The sequence below is a fragment of the Phalacrocorax aristotelis genome, chromosome 10, assembly GCF_949628215.1.
Source record: "Phalacrocorax aristotelis chromosome 10, bGulAri2.1, whole genome shotgun sequence".
NCBI lineage: Eukaryota > Metazoa > Chordata > Aves > Suliformes > Phalacrocoracidae > Phalacrocorax > Phalacrocorax aristotelis.
In genome coordinates this window covers 18,346,162-18,361,205 of record NC_134285.1, presented here as the reverse complement: position 1 = coordinate 18,361,205, position 15,044 = coordinate 18,346,162, and the positions used below count along the sequence as shown (strand labels likewise).

The 15,044-nt window shown below is 51.1% G+C and overlaps 1 protein-coding gene across 5 annotated transcripts in view; it reads left to right on the top strand.

Moving 5' to 3' along the window:
* Nucleotides 1-15,044, top strand: part of CREB3L1 (cAMP responsive element binding protein 3 like 1) — a 46,127-nt gene that overhangs the window by 15,540 nt on the left and 15,543 nt on the right. For 2 of the 5 annotated variants that reach the window (XM_075105508.1, XM_075105507.1), the window contains exons 2-4: nucleotides 9,070-9,298; nucleotides 14,077-14,237; nucleotides 14,679-14,720. In XM_075105508.1, coding sequence (XP_074961609.1) covers nucleotides 9,070-9,298; nucleotides 14,077-14,237; nucleotides 14,679-14,720 — 432 coding nt within the window. Of the gene's footprint in view, nucleotides 1-2,039; nucleotides 2,058-9,069; nucleotides 9,299-14,076; nucleotides 14,238-14,678; nucleotides 14,721-15,044 lie in introns of those variants that run through there. The other 3 variants (XM_075105510.1, XM_075105509.1, XM_075105511.1) reach the window with 2 other exon arrangements.

The window sequence follows — 15,044 nt, the reverse complement described above, 5'->3', positions numbered from 1 at the left end:
CCCAGGGTAGATTTTGCCTCTAGATTTACAGGTCTGGGCTGCAGCTGTACCCCTAGGTCATGTGGGGATGCCACACGCCAACAGGCATGGCTGCAGGCACTCAATTGCATTCTAGCTGCTGTGTCTCTGTGAGGACTGAAAAGGGATGGATGTGTTTGGGGTCTGCAAAGGGCACGCTTGGGTGAAGGTGGATTGTGATAACATATCAGACAGGGCCTTCCCAAAGATGGCGGATTACATTTTCACGCATAATGGGATAAAGGTCACGTTAACTTTCTCCGCCTGATGCTGAAAGACCAGCAGCTGAAAGACTCCTGGTGCCCCATCACAGTGTGGAGTTAGGGTGTCTTTGGTAGCCCACTGCAAACTCAGCTGAGGCTGCCAACTTAACACAAAGAGGTGAAGCACCAATTCAGACAAGAGGGCAGAGAGCTGGGGGGGAGTTCTGACGATACAGCTTCTTTCCCTCAGAGCTACTGCTCGTGTGAAGTCTCTGCCTGGAGACTGTGCTGACCTCAGCTTGGGAAGGGGCAGAGAAGAGGAAGAGACACCTGCCAGCTTGCCCAGGGGTACCTGCATTCCCACAGAGAATATCTCCCACGCATCTCCGTTCAAACACAGCCCAGCTGCCACCACAACAGCTCAAGAAATAAAAGCAGCTTTGTTTTGTAGCAAGCAGGTGTCTTCAGTTCTCTGAGCTCAAGAAAGGCCTTCAAGGAAAAACTTTTTATTTACCTTTCACGGTCCTAGAAATAGTCCCCAAATCTTCTGCCAAATGAGGGTTAAGAGTGGCTGATCTCAATGTTTCATCCTGAGAGGGTTGTGTCCACTTCTGCATATGGTTTAAGTCCTGCTCTAATTTTTTTTTAACAGAGTTGGCTGCAAGGGAGTTGTACGCCAAAGGAAAATTGGGACATTCATTGCATGTGTAGCATACACACAGCAGAAACTCGTTGGAAAGCAGAGGCATTCCTCTTTATCCTCCAGGGTGCTGCTGCTGGGAGGAGAGGTGCTCCTGCCTCTGCAGACTCAGTGAGTCTCGTGCAACAGAAAAACGCTGTTTTCCACGCTGGGGCCAGTGAAACCTGTTTTGCCCTAGGGGAGGCTGACCTGTTCCCCCTCCTCCCTAGCACATGCATACCTGCTCTGATGGTTTGAGGGCACACAGATGGCCACACCAGGGGTGTACCACTTGTCTTGATTCGTCTCGCCCTGGGCTCTGCACTGCTGCACAGTCATTCCTTTCGCAGGGTGTTTCCAGTCCCTCACATAGCACCACTGTCCCTGCTGGCTGCTGACCCCATTTATGCTAAGCACACTCAATCCAGGTGTGGGTATGCCAGTGTCCATGACTCTTCTGCCACTGCAGCAGTGGGTGCCTTCTGTGCCTCCTTCAGGGCTGCTGGGAAACCCAGTCACAGCCTGGCAGATTTCAACTTTCCACATACCTTTTTCTCCTTTTTTTTCTTTTTTCCTTTCAGGGGCAAAAACATGTAAGTTAAAGACTTAATTCGCCCACTTCCCCTGTGCCTGGGTGCCTCCCAAGATTCCTCCCCAATGAATGGCAGGCTCGCAAAGTCTGAGCTGGATATTGCGATCACGGCCACAAAATTTTGATGCAATCTGTATTCCAACTGAACATATTCTATGATTCTATTGTGTGGGTGTTTTTTTAACATCACCCGTTCTGTCAGATGACGGGTTCCCCTCCGCCCCCCCGCTGGGGCTGAGTGGAGGGAAAAACACAAAACCTTTATGCCTGCCATGGAGGTTACTGCAAAGCGTGGGAGCAGTACATACCCGAAGGGGTAAGTCTCCTGGAGAGGCTGGGAGGACGCCCTCTGAGGCACTCATTAAGACATCCCAGGATAAGAAAGAGACGCGAAGGGGCAAATGCGAGGCCTTCTCAAGGGCTGCACCCCCCTCCCGCAGGTTCTGCCTCTCAACCGCAGCGTCCTCAGCGCCTCCTCGAGCCGTCCGACAGCCCGGGGGAGCCGGGGGAGAGCCGTGAGGGGCGGCGAGGCAGAACCAGCACAAAGCCGGGCCCGAGCCGTGAGGTGAGACGCGGCAAGCCGCGGACCGCTCCGTCCTAACCCTGCACTCCTCCCGCCCGCCTCGCGCGCCTCTGCTGGCAGCCGCCTCCCATTGGCCGCCGCTCGACTCCACCGGCCAATAAGCGACCGCCGCTGCCGGCCGTTGGAAGCGTGCCGTGGCGACCGTTAACCGCCGGCAGCGAGCGAAGGGCGGGAAGGCGAGAGCCTCCCCGCACCCACCGGCCGCCCCTCACCGGACCCCGGGTATCGGGGACCGGCCGGGCACCCCCTGCTCGCTCGGGAGCATCGGGCCATTCCACCTGACAGAGTGAAGCTGTTGTGGGCACCCGTGGTCCGGGTGGTGACCTCAGTGGTCTGCATTACTGCTGCTTCCTCACTTCAGGGTAGCGCCCTCGCCTTGGCACTGCTCCCTCAATCGCCTTCTCCTGATTGTATCTTGAGCCTCTGTCGTCCCTCCTAGGTCTTGTGGCGCCTAGCACTGGAAATTGTAAATCCAGGTCCTTGGCACGGATGCACAGTGGAAGGAGGTTTCCACAGCGAGCTGTGCCTGAGCCTTGCTGGGACTCTGCAAGGCACCGGGGACATGGCTGCTGATGAGGAGCAATGGCTTGCAGTCCCTGCAGGGAGGGAGCTGATGGCACAGCTTGCCTGTGGGGAAGCGGGTCACCTGTCTTGCCTTCAGTGACCCTAACCCACTTATTTCTGTCATTCCACATTATTCTACAGACAGCAATAAATTCTGGGCCTGGTTTCAGGTCAGGTTCAGTCAAACCCTCCGGCTCTCGGAGGCTGGGTGTCAGGAAAGCATTTGGTCCGCCATACAGTCCAAGGTGTGATGCTGAAAATAACCACGCATGACTTGGGCGTTGCTGGCAGTCTTTGAGAAAGGCTATGGGGTGCCGCTTGTTGGGGAAACCCCAAGTCCTGCTACTGGAGGGAAATAGCAGTGGGTTTTGCAGATGGTTTGGCCTGAAGCTCTTCAGCCTTTGCCATGTGGTGAAGCAGGAACAGCAGCGGGGTAGCAGGTCAGTGGCAAGATATCCAGGCAGACCAGGGGCCTGGGCAGACCAGGCGTGGAGCAGTAGGGAGTTGTGGTACATGACAGGAGAGACCAAGAGTAATACAGGTCAGAACAGGGGGGCACAAGAGGGAGTTTGACAGAGCCAAGAGGTGGCTGGATGATCGCTTGTGCCCCTTGGGGTGTAGATGCACCAACTAGACAGTGAGGAGAAAAGCGTGCAGCATCTGTCCATCCTGCCTGGATCTCATTAATGCTGTCAAGACCTTCACTTTCACAAGGTCTAAAATTCACTGCATTTTAAATAGAGAAGAAGGACTGTCTGGAGTATATGGACTCTTCTTTCCTGGAATGTGAAGGAAACGTCGGCTGTGAAGCTGGAGTGCAGGGGGCTTCATTCCTTAGTGAAAGCAGAGAAGGGAAATGCAGATGTCACAGCTGGGACAGGAGATTTATCTTGGCAAGCAAAGAGGAAAAATACTTTCAAAAAGAAAAGAGAAAACTCTGAAGAGTCCCCTCCCCATCTGCACTGCCTGCCAGCATGAGCAGAACCTCCAACCTGCAAAGGCCCTTCATCTCCCTGGCCTGGGCTGCTGCCCAGCTGGATTAGCCCCTTGCCACTTTCTCCTTGGAGCAAGACCATTGTGGTGGGAGCAGGGAGGCTGTGAGAACCAGGCTGATCCTGAAGGGAGGTTGTCTCCAAAGAGCCCAGCCAGAGGTGGGAAGGGGAAAGTCACAGTCAAATGATGGAAGTGTGAAAGGGAAAGGGAGGGACAGATGCAGCCAGGGTGACCACACAGGAGAAGTGGATCCAGGGAGAGGAAACTGTCCCCTCCTGAGTCGTGCATGGTGCCACTGGGCTACAAGAGCGGCACCTCCAGGCATCCTGTGCACAACTGGCAGAGGAGAAGGCTTAATGCCTCTGTGTCTGCTTGGGGTCCCCAGAGGTCTAAGAGCAGCTCTGGGTGGGGGGGGGGAATAGAGAGCTCGCATTTGGATGTCTGCATGCCTTGCATTAGCTCCCAAGATAACTGTTGTACAACAGGAAAGGGTGTTTGAATTAGAAGTGCACACACGCACATACAGCATGCTATTTAGACAACCCTAAGCATGAGGTCAGGGTGAAAACATGTGGTGGAAATATGTTTGGAAGAGTCAGTGCCTATGTTGGTCACCAGCAGTGGGAGGGAACAGGAGCCAGCAGCTGACAGATTTGCACTCTCTCCCTGTGGCTGAGGTGGCCTCAGCCCGAGCAGATTCTCTGGTGGAACCAGAGCAGCTTGAGGCTCTCTGTTGGGCCTGGAGATGCGGTGGTCATTGCCTCCCCTGTACCTGTGCACGCTGGCTTGTCCCCTTCGGGCGCTGCCTCCCCATCCTCCCAGAACTGCGGTGAGAGGATGGGCAGCTAGAAATCGGACTTGGATCAGGAAACCCAGCACATCCTCGCCATTGTGTTTCTGTCCCTTGGCTGCCCCCTCCCTGACCGCTTGCTGGTAATACAGCTTTGGAAACACATCTCGTGCTATTTCTTGGCTTTGGAGCATAGTTAGAAGGAGAAAGAAGGAGGGTGTGAAAGGGAAGGGGAGATAGCAGGAGCAAATAATGCAAAATGAGACTGTGCTATGAGCTTCGTATCCCATCTGGAAGCTGTTTTCCCCCAGTACACTTCACACTCGCTCTGTCTGGGCCAGGATGGTAAGCATCACGTTTCCCAGTTGACTGGTCCCCCTCTCTCAAGCCAGGCCCATCTGTGTGAAAGCTACTTGAGGTATCTTAAAGGAGAATCTTGGCAGAGTTTCAGAATCCTTCATTGTCACAATTATAAATTCTTGGCCAATTTCCTGAGGAGTGGGAGCTGGCTGATCTCGGCCTGGCTGGAAGGTGCTCTTGAGGAGAGAGTCTAGGCATTGAAGATGTTGTGAGAGGATGAGCCCACTCTGCTCGCACATCTCTACAATCCCACCTTCATTCATGTCCAAGTCCTGTGGACTGTTTCTTGGACCTTCCACAGACACGCGCCTCTGGTCTGCTGAGCTCTTCCTTGCTACGGTGTCACCAGAAGTCTCTCCAAAGCCCAGCACAGTCATTTCATTTAGTGGCAGCACATGCAGGAAGGGTGGGAAGAGACGGCTAGTGCATGCCCAGCAACTCCTTTGGTGTGCAACCTTCCAGCCAGGATAAAGCTACTGTCTGTTTGGTCAGGTGATAAACCTACTTCTATTTATTGCTCTGAAACTCAGAGTGCTGATCCTGCCATGCTCTGCCATGATCCATGCAGCCCTGAGACACCACACACCAGGACGTGCAGTTCCCTGGAGTCTGATCTCCTCACACCCGTTAAGGAAGAGTACAGCTGAAGCCTTCTCTGAGTTTTGCCAGATAGATGCAGCTCCCGCAAAGAGGCTGGGTGGGACAGAGTTTGCATATTTTGGGTTAGCAGGCTCCATCTAAGCTAATTAGCAGTGGTTTTGATGGCATCTTTCCAAACTAAGCTCTGAGTTGCTCCTCACTGTGCCCATTATGGTTGAATCTGGACCAGAGGACACTTTTTCCTGTTACTGTGTGGTTGCATGCATGGCTGTGTTTACTAATCTGAAATCTGTCCTCAAGTTAGCAACACCTGTTGGCATTAGGAGAGAACAGAGCCAACCCAGGAGACACAGCATTCTTCCTGGGACCTGGTAGCTTAGCTTCCTGCTTGTCCTGTAGATATAGCCAGCTACAAAGCCATGTCATTATCTCTCTTTGCTTTACCCTTCCTTCTTCTGCTTTCCTCTGCCTCTTGCCGTCACCTTTGAGTAAAATAGCAGTCTCCAGCTCTGTGACAGCTCTGGATCCTCTCTGAGGGCATCTGATCCTTGGTGCCACCTTTGGTAATAACCATAGTTATTCCTGATATCATAGGCTAGCTCCCTTCTCTCCATCGTCTGTGTCTGGAGACATTGAACTGGTATATGTATGACTGTTGAGAGTTGAAAGGTGGCTGCTTTTGAGGAGGCTTTGCCAGTATTCAGTTGTACTGGAGGATAAGGCCCAGGATCCCAGAGATGGGTACAAGCCCCAGTATTTCTGGATTCCCAGGGAGGGTGTGAGTTTCATCCTCTGCTTATCACCTGTGTTTTTCCCATACTGTGCAGTAGGTCTCTGTCTCTTGGGAGGGAATGGGCTCCTAGGGACCTGAATTCCTGCATTTCTGGGAGAACAGTGCTGCCTTCATCCTCACCTCTAAGCAGCGAGGCCCTCCAGCAAGCCTGCTGTGTGGTGTCTAAAAGAAGATCCAGAAATCTGAGATTACTTCTGCCACTTTTGGTGACCATGTTAAGGTGCTGATACTCAGCCCCTTGCACTCATTACTCATCCATCACACCTTAGCTGCTGCTGGGGAGATTTTCTGGTTTCTGTTAAAACCAGAGGCACACCTCCGCTTCTTCACTCTGGGTAGGTTTTTCCTACAATGGGAAGACTGATGACTGACCGAGATCTCCTTGTTCTAAGTGTGAGTGGGATGCTGCTAAAAGATAGTGGGTGGGACTACTGCATAAATGCATCTTCTTGACTCTCTTCACCTCTGCTTTTGTTAAGGCACAGTTGTGAAGGAAATTTGAAGCACATGGAAGAGTTGCAGACATCTTTCCTTGCAGCTGTCCATCCAGCCCTGCTTCTCTTCCAGTGTTACATGGTAGTTCTAGTTTTGATGGTTACAACAGTATATACAATTTGAGTGCCTATTGTTGGATCCTGGCTCTGCTGTGTTGTCGTGGTGTGTTGGCAGCCAGAACTCTGAATCCCTTCACTTTTCTGCAGTTACGTTCTCACCCTTACTGTAAGGCTATCGTGTTCATATCCTGTGTTTGCTTGTGTTGTTTAGAGAAAGCAAGACAAAGAACAGCTGTTACATGAGCAGGCACTCTCTCAGGTTATTGCTTAGGGCTCCAAACTCTTTACCACTCTGTCCTGTAGCATGGGACAAAATCTGGTTTTCCAGTGTTTTTTAGATAAATATCTAATTCAGTTCCATCTGCTGACTCAGCTCCCTCTGAAGAATGGTTATGTTCAGCACAGATGGGAGGTGTTTTCTGTTGCTTGATTCAAGTGCAGAAATGCTTCTAGGCAACTTGGAAATGGCTAGGTAAATTTTACCAAGCTACCCCGCCAGCTCGGCTTCTGGTATGGAAGTGGAGAAAACTTCCATAACTTCCAAGTGGAGAAAACAAGTGGAGAGTACTTCAGCCCAGGCATCCCAGGAAGGGCCTCAGCACCAGGATTTAGCATGAGTGTGCCTCCTCCACCTTACCTGCACATGCAGTGTCTGCCCTCCCAGCAGAGCCTCGGGTGGTGGTGTGTCAGACTGTCACTCCTTGCAGTAGGAGGACAGGACAAGTGGGAAGGAAGCAAAGGGAGAGAAACCTCATGTCAGGCAGAATGTAGGCAACAGCAACTCCCCCCTACTTCCAGCATGCTCTGTGGGCATCCGAGTTTTTAAACTGAGTGGCTGAGGGTTGATGTTGGGGGGTGAAGGGCACTGTCATGTTGGAGATTGCTGCAGCTCACCACCTCCCTCCCCAGCTTGGTGAGAAGTGGTGTCTGTTCTGCTGGAGTCTACTTCACTCCCCAGCCTCACCCCAACCCTCTGACAGCCAGCATAATGTTGACAGAGTGATATTGTGCTCAGATAAAACAAACATACCCTCCTGCATGAACAGGAACCTGCAGGCTCCAGCATCCGGGGTCCTCTGGCCAACTCCTCCCTCAGTCCTAGTGCTGGGGAGAGAAAGGACTGCATACACCCTATGCTCCTCCAGGAGCCAGGCTCTTTCCTGAGCTCAGCTCTCACAATGGAATTCATTGGCATTTGTGTCTCTACTCTAGGACCTGTGTGCTCTCTCCCACTCTCTCTCATCCATACCCTGTTGCTTTTGATATTTCAGTATGCTGCTTTCAATGCCTTTCTGCCCACCCAGATGCTTTTTCAGGTGGTGGTGGGGGGACACCTGGTCTGACTCTGCTGAGCTCTCTCCAGTTCATTTAAGTTACACAGTTCCATCTGTGTAATATAGTCACTTGAATGTATCTGTCTTTCCTTTCCTTTCCCTGAGCCAGAAGCCTCAGTCTGCCAACAAATGGGATAATTTTTCAGCTGGTGTTTGGCAACTATCATTTTTCTCCCTGCCCGACCAATGCTTTGTTGTAGCAAATGGAAAAGTTAGCGATTTGACTTCTGAATAGGAGGATATGCCTCAAAGGAAACAGGTTCCCTGTAGCATCAGGAACCCAGCTCTGCAGCAGCACTGGCCAGATTTACTGGCTGTTACTGGAATTATTAGTGGAATGATTGTTTGTTGTTAACAGCCCATCTGTAGTGTTTAAACTTCATTGGGGAGCAGAATTTCACAGGCATTTTCTGGCTGGAGGACAGCCTCATATGGTCCACAGAGGGGCTGCGAAATCCCAGAGGAAATTAAATACAACAGGGGGCCTTCCTGTTATGTTGATCCAACTGATCTTTTTTTCTCTGATAGAAATCAGCAGCTGGGTTGATGTTCTCTGGGGTATCAGAGTGCCTATTGCTGCTGGCAGGGAACATGAGAAAGCGTCTGTCACCAAGGACAGGTGCTGAAGGCTGTGATTTTCTGCCACGCTTGCATTTTGTCATCACAGGGAATTCTTGCCTTGTGCTTTATTCTGCTCATTGTCACAGTAAGGTGATGCTAGGAAGCTGAAGATAGGTACCCACAGAGGAAGGGGGAGATGTGAGAATATGAAAGTTTAATGAGTGTGGCGTAGATAAACAGGTGGAGATGATGTACAGTACCACAGCCCTTTCTATCTTAAATCAAGGTCTTTTTATCAAATTGATACAGGCAAGGGATAGGAACTGCTTTTTTTCCCATCCAAAAAGGGCTGTTGCTGAGGTTTGGCTCTCAGAGCAGGGGAAGGCTCTCAGATCCCTCTTGGAGTTGACACTAACGCTCTCTCTCCCTTTTGTCTTTCCTCAAGCATTTCTCAGAGAACCTGGATCACTTCTCTGACAACATGGAGGATTTCTCCAGCGACCTCTTCAGCAGTTTCTTCGATGACCCAGTACTGGCTGAGAAGAACCCACTGCTGGACATGGACCTGGATCCACCCACTCCAGGCATCCAGGCAGAGCACAGCTACTCCCTCAGTGGAGACTCTGCTCCCCAGAGCCCCCTCGTGCCTGTCAAGACTGAAGATAATGCTAATGGTGAGCGTGAGACGTGCACAGCTCCGGGCACATCAGTTAGCAGAGGCTCTGGCTGGCTGCCATATATAAGGACAAACTGGCTATTCCTTGGGCTTGCGCGTGGCTAATCCAGGGAAGAATTTGACCTGCTGTTGTCAAATACACCCTACACTTTTTCCTTCAGTTTGTGATCTGTCACATTGCTCGTTTGCCTGTCTAACTGTTATTTACGAGGATGATAATTGGTTGTGGTTCTATGTGCTGCCAGCTCCTGGCAAGCAATAGGCAATATCTCTTTAGGACCCTGCAAACCTGGGTCTGGATGCCCTAGATCCAGGTCTGTTTTGGCTTAAGGCAGCAGGGTTTTGGCTTGAATATAGGAAGCATGAGTCCCTGGCTGCAACCAGTGCTGGTACATGTGGAAAGCTAAGTGGCTTCGTTACCAGCAGATCTTTTAACAGGAGACAGAGAGGAACAGTCATTTCAAAACCTATTTTTAAAACAATTCATTTCAGGATAATTTATGATGGCTGGATATTTTTAGAGCTGTCCTTGCAGAGAGTCCTGTAATTTGTGGGACTGTGTGGGTGTCCCAACAGATGATGGACACCAGGCTGCCTGAAAAAGCAGTGGCACAGGCTCAGTATGCACAGAAGAAAGCCATGCCTTTGAGCGAGAGTGAGACCTGGGACACACGCTTCCCTCTCACGGCCAGGAATGATCCCAGCTCTCTGGTACAAACACCAAGGCAGGGGAGAGGAGCTGGCCTCAGCTGCTTCTTTGGTCCTTGTGCAGCCATCAGTGCCACGTTCCTTAGGGGCCACTCAGAGAGGTGCTGGGAGAGAAGCTCATGGCAGGCCAAGCAAGCTCTGCCTCAGTATCAAAAAAGCTTTCTGTTTACATTTCTTTTTCCTTAGCTTTAACCCCAGTACGGTCTTGGAGGATGCTCAGCCCAAACAGGCAACCGGGTGACTAACAAAAAACAAACCAGCATGAGTGCATAGTAACATCTTTATTTTGCCCTTGCAAATGAATAGGAGGAGATGAGGCTTGGGAATGAGAGAAGCAAAAGGCATCAGTTTGTAGAAAGCAATGAAATGAAGTCTGCCTGCATGAAGCTGCCTCAGGGACTCCTCTCTGAGACACTTGTCACCACTTCTGCTCCTCTCTTCTGTGTCTGGACATGTCCCTGCTTCAGCTGCAGTATCTCCAAGGCAGGACCGTGTCTCTCCTGAATGGAGTGCAACACTGATCCTTGGGCAGAGGCCAGCACAGGGTGTACAGCGCATAACCCAGGAGAGCTTGAGGTGGACCTGGCACTTGCTCTCTGAGAGTGCAGACTAGCTCTATACAGGGAGTAAGGCCTAGTATTCATGTGGCAGGAATAGGGGTATCTATGCCCCCGGTCCCGCAGTGGGATAATTCAACCCATCTTTCCATGGCTATCTTGGCTCGTAATTGGATGTGAGTCATATTCTAGTGTAGCTCTGAGTCAGGTCCAGTATTTGCAACACTGTGCAGTCCTTTTGGCACAGTTCCATCCAGTCTCAGTCCTTTTAGACATTCACTTCAAATTAATTACCCAGGAATGGCTTTTCTTTAACATTAAGCAAACTGCTTGGTCTGCAGAGCTCCTCAGGAATGCCCAGGCTCTGTCTAGGCTTGGAGCTGGCTGAGGCTTGCTATTTATCAGCTTTCTCCCAGCTTTTCTGCAGAACTCCAAAACATTTCCAAATCCTGCCCCTTCCCATGTGGTTCCCACTAACACAGGTCAGCTAGGCCAAACTGCTGGGTTCATTGTGACCCTGCTTATCAGTGGAGTATGCTTTTGGGATAGTTTGCTCATATGGACTGGCTGCTTCGGTTCTCAGTACCAGCCCTCAGTTCTGCAGGGCGTGATTTGATGCCAGGAGCAGGAGGAGCCAGGGTTATGCCAAACAGCGCATGCTGGACCAGCCTCGGGCTAGTGCCTGCAGTCCTGTACAGGTCCTGCTTCCTCACTGCTCTTTGCCTCACCTCCTCAAACCAGGGGAGCTATGCATATATTTCAGCCACACTCCCCATTTTGTACAGAGTATCTAGAGCAGAGGATACGCTTCCTGGCATGCCTCACCCAGCAGCATACAGTGAAATCTGCAGTGGTTATTGACTGGCCATACCTCTGAAATGTCCTCTTAGGAAGCAGAACAGATATAGCCACACAAAATGCCTTCTCCTCAGTCTCTCATTGACCTTCTGATGGCTTATGTGTTTCTGGTTCTACAACCCAATCGCTCCCCAGATAAATCTCTGAGGGTGGGAAAGAGAGCGGGGTCAGAATGTAGACAGGAAATGGGAGGACAGCACATACTTATTTGGGTGTCTGCTCTGTGGACTGTCTGGACTGACAGCACTGGGGTCTGCTCTCTCGCTAAGTCAAGCCTGAATGAGGAGAGCCTTTGGTGGTCTGCTTTCCCTTGTCTGGTAACTCGCTTCAGCAGCAGCCCTCCCAAACAGAGGATGCCCCACGCCTCTGAGAAAAAGAGAAATGCAGAGCTTTGCAACAGAAAGGGAGGATGAAGAAGATGCCATTTAAAATCACAGTAAGTGAACTTCAGATTAGCCAGTAGGCAAAACCTTCCCATAGTGGGCACAGTGAAACCGTAGAAGAGATATAATGTGGAAAGCTGTGGGTTCTTCCTCACTTTGCAGAGGGGTAAGATCAAGTCAGACAATCATCTGTCAGGACTGACACAAGTTTAGTTGAACTTGCCTAGAGCAGTGGGATAGACTGGAGGACCTCTCAAAGTCCCTCATCTCTGTGACAGGCTGTGGTAAGTCAGAAGAATTGAGCCCAAGTCTTCTCACTGCAGACACTTGTGGCCATGTAACACCTTGCCTCCTTCCAACAGAAAGGGCTGGTTTGCATACCAGGGGTAACTGGAACTTCACTACCAGCTGCGGGTTTGGTGTCCTAAGCAGGTCAGAGAAAACACAATTCAGTCCATGCCTGCCTCTCCATTGTCACGGCTGTGCAGTGCACCCCTCCCTGAGATGCTGCCTGACAATGCTGGTCCTGCTGCGTTGTGGGAAGCGCTAGGAAGAGATCCAGCAGCACTGAGAGCAGCATGCACAGCTGATAGGCACAGGGAGCAGCCACAGCAACTTGTGCTTACAGGTGTCCAGTCACACAAGGAGCTGGAAGGAATGAGCCTTTGCTAGAGAGGCCTATCCAGGCAGCAAAATAAGAGGGAGGTGCCAAACCAAAGACAGGAAGACAACATCTTCCACTGGCAAGGGTGACACTGTGTTAACCAATATAATTCTTGCCTAAGCTTTAACACCACTGTGTCTATGCAAAAGCCAGAGGCAGGATTCTGCCCTGTCCTCTCCTGAGGGCAACAGAGCTTGGGTTGGGCAAAGATGACTTTAGGCCAACTTAAGTTTAGTCCAGATGGCAACTCCCACATGAACAGCTGCTTGCAAGCACCCTTCTTTGTGTAGGCTTTTCTGGAGCTTAGAAGGACATTTCTCCCCTTCTCATCTTGCCAGAATATCTTCTAGATTGAGACCTGCACTGCAGACCTACTTTGGGCAGCAGACAGCTGGACAACACCCCTGGGTCTCTGAGTGCTGTATGCAGAGAGCAGTGTAGAGGGGTCAGGGAGAGAGCCCAACCGTGGCCTTGTGTTGAGCCAACTGGGGCACTACCCAGTGACACACTTAGCAATAGCCTGTCCTGTGTCAAGACAAATGTGTTTCTGGTTGTGAGATAAAAAGGGGAAGGGATGAGGATTAAGGAGGAGGATGTAGGCTCCAGGCCAGCTAAGAGTAGCTTTTTGGCAGGCTGGAGTGTTTGAAGTGCAATGAGGAGACAAAAACTTCAGAGCAGAGCCCAGGCATCTCTCCTGCCTAGCAGTTTTTTTCCCCATCTGAGCTGCAGCTTATCCACCACTGCCTGAATCCCAGCCCCTGGGATCTCTGCTTCCAGTGACAAGCCAGGCTCATGCCACAGATGTGCATGGGACAGAGCAGGCAGAGGGCAAGGGGAGCATCCCCACACAGCTCCATTCAGTTGTCTTCAGACACTTCCTTTCCCTTGCTGCTGCTTCAGTCCCTGCCAGCAATGGCCATGGGGCATGGCTGTAGGCAGCAGTCCCCCTGCACAGCGTGGAGTGAGGAGGGAGCCTCAGAGGTGAGACTGAGGGGAGAAGCTGTGGGAGCAGCCTCACAAACAGGTGCCACATTGGACTTCCTTCCACAGAAATGGTCCTTCCTCCTCTCCTGTCATGCACCAAAGCTCTGGTAATTGGCACAACATTGACAGGAGGCCAAAGCAGCACCTACAGCCACCTGTCAGCCCTTCACTGTCATCATGCTTGCCCTCTCACCAGCTCTCCAGCACAGAGATAGTGCTATTCTTGGTAACGCGCCTGGCAGCTCTGTGATGCTGGCCATGCTGCCTAAGGAGCAACAGCTCAGCATCCTCCTCTCTCTGAGCACTAATTATAAATAAGAGCCAGAGGACAAGACTGAGACATCACTGTGGGAAGAAACCCTGCAGCTGTCCTCCCATGCTCGGGTGGCACAGTCAGAGCAGAGCAGAGACACCATCCCTCTAGCTCTGTCCTGTCTGCTCCCCACACGTGGGTGTTCATTCCTTTTTGTTCTCTGTGTTGTGGGCCTGCACACACTCGTGTGGTGACAGTGCTAAACTTGGAAAGGCAGCCTCTCCAGATTGGGGGAATCTGTCTGCATGGATATTTTTTTTCTTGTCCTGTTCTTGCTGGAGTTTGACTCTCACATTGTGCATGTTTCAGAGCTGGAGAACGGAGTGTGGTCCCTGGGGCCCAAGCTCTGCTCCATCATGGTGAAACAGGAACAGAACCTGGCTCTAGACCTGCCTGAGTCCCAGCTAGCTGCCAGCTCCATACCAGTGCTGAACCTCAACCCTCTGCAGAGACTTCCAGTCCCCGAGGAGGTGAGCCCATCTAAGATCCATTGGGAACCCAGGCTCTCACACAGTGGCACCCCTGGTGATGCAGACCCAGCCATGTGACTGCAGGGTCCTGCTAGGTGATTTAGCTGCTGGCTAGACAGGAGGAAGAGGTGATACACATCCCAGATACTGCATTATTTGTCATTCTCCTCTTGAAATGGCAGTCAGAGGAGCAGCACACCTGATGTTAGCTAGAGCTGTGTTTTTGATTTCTGCAATGAAGCTACAAGACAGCTTATCCTTCCAGAGAAAATGATGGAAGGAGGGTTTTTTCCAGCATAAGAGGCTTTACAATCTTGGTTAAATGCAGGCATGTTTCCATGTCACAAAAGCCAAAGGTTTTTAAGCTTGCATGTGCTGGAGGCCTGTCCCCTCCAATCTGCCAGTATTTCTACAGCCACTTGGCTTATTTTCATTTTTCAGAGAACAGCGTCAACTAATGTGATGCCAATGACCCCAGTACTCGTGAGTATAGACATCTGCTCTGCCACTGTCTTTTTCATGGCCTTGGGCCTCTCACTTTTCTCAGCTGCTCACTGGAAATGGAGGTCCCACTCCAGGTCCTGCTTGCTTTTTCCTATGAAGCAGGAGGAATTATTATTTCTAAGAAACAAGGGGCCAAGTCTTTTGATCATATCTAAGTCCTTAAGAATTCTGTTTGTCTGAAGGAGGCTCACTTATGCCACTGGTATGTGGGTCTAAGTGGGGGCTTAGTTCAGCTGGCCTTGAGTCCAGCTGTGTTGGACAGCAAGGTTTGACTGGTCTCACACAGACCTTGGCTATCTTGTA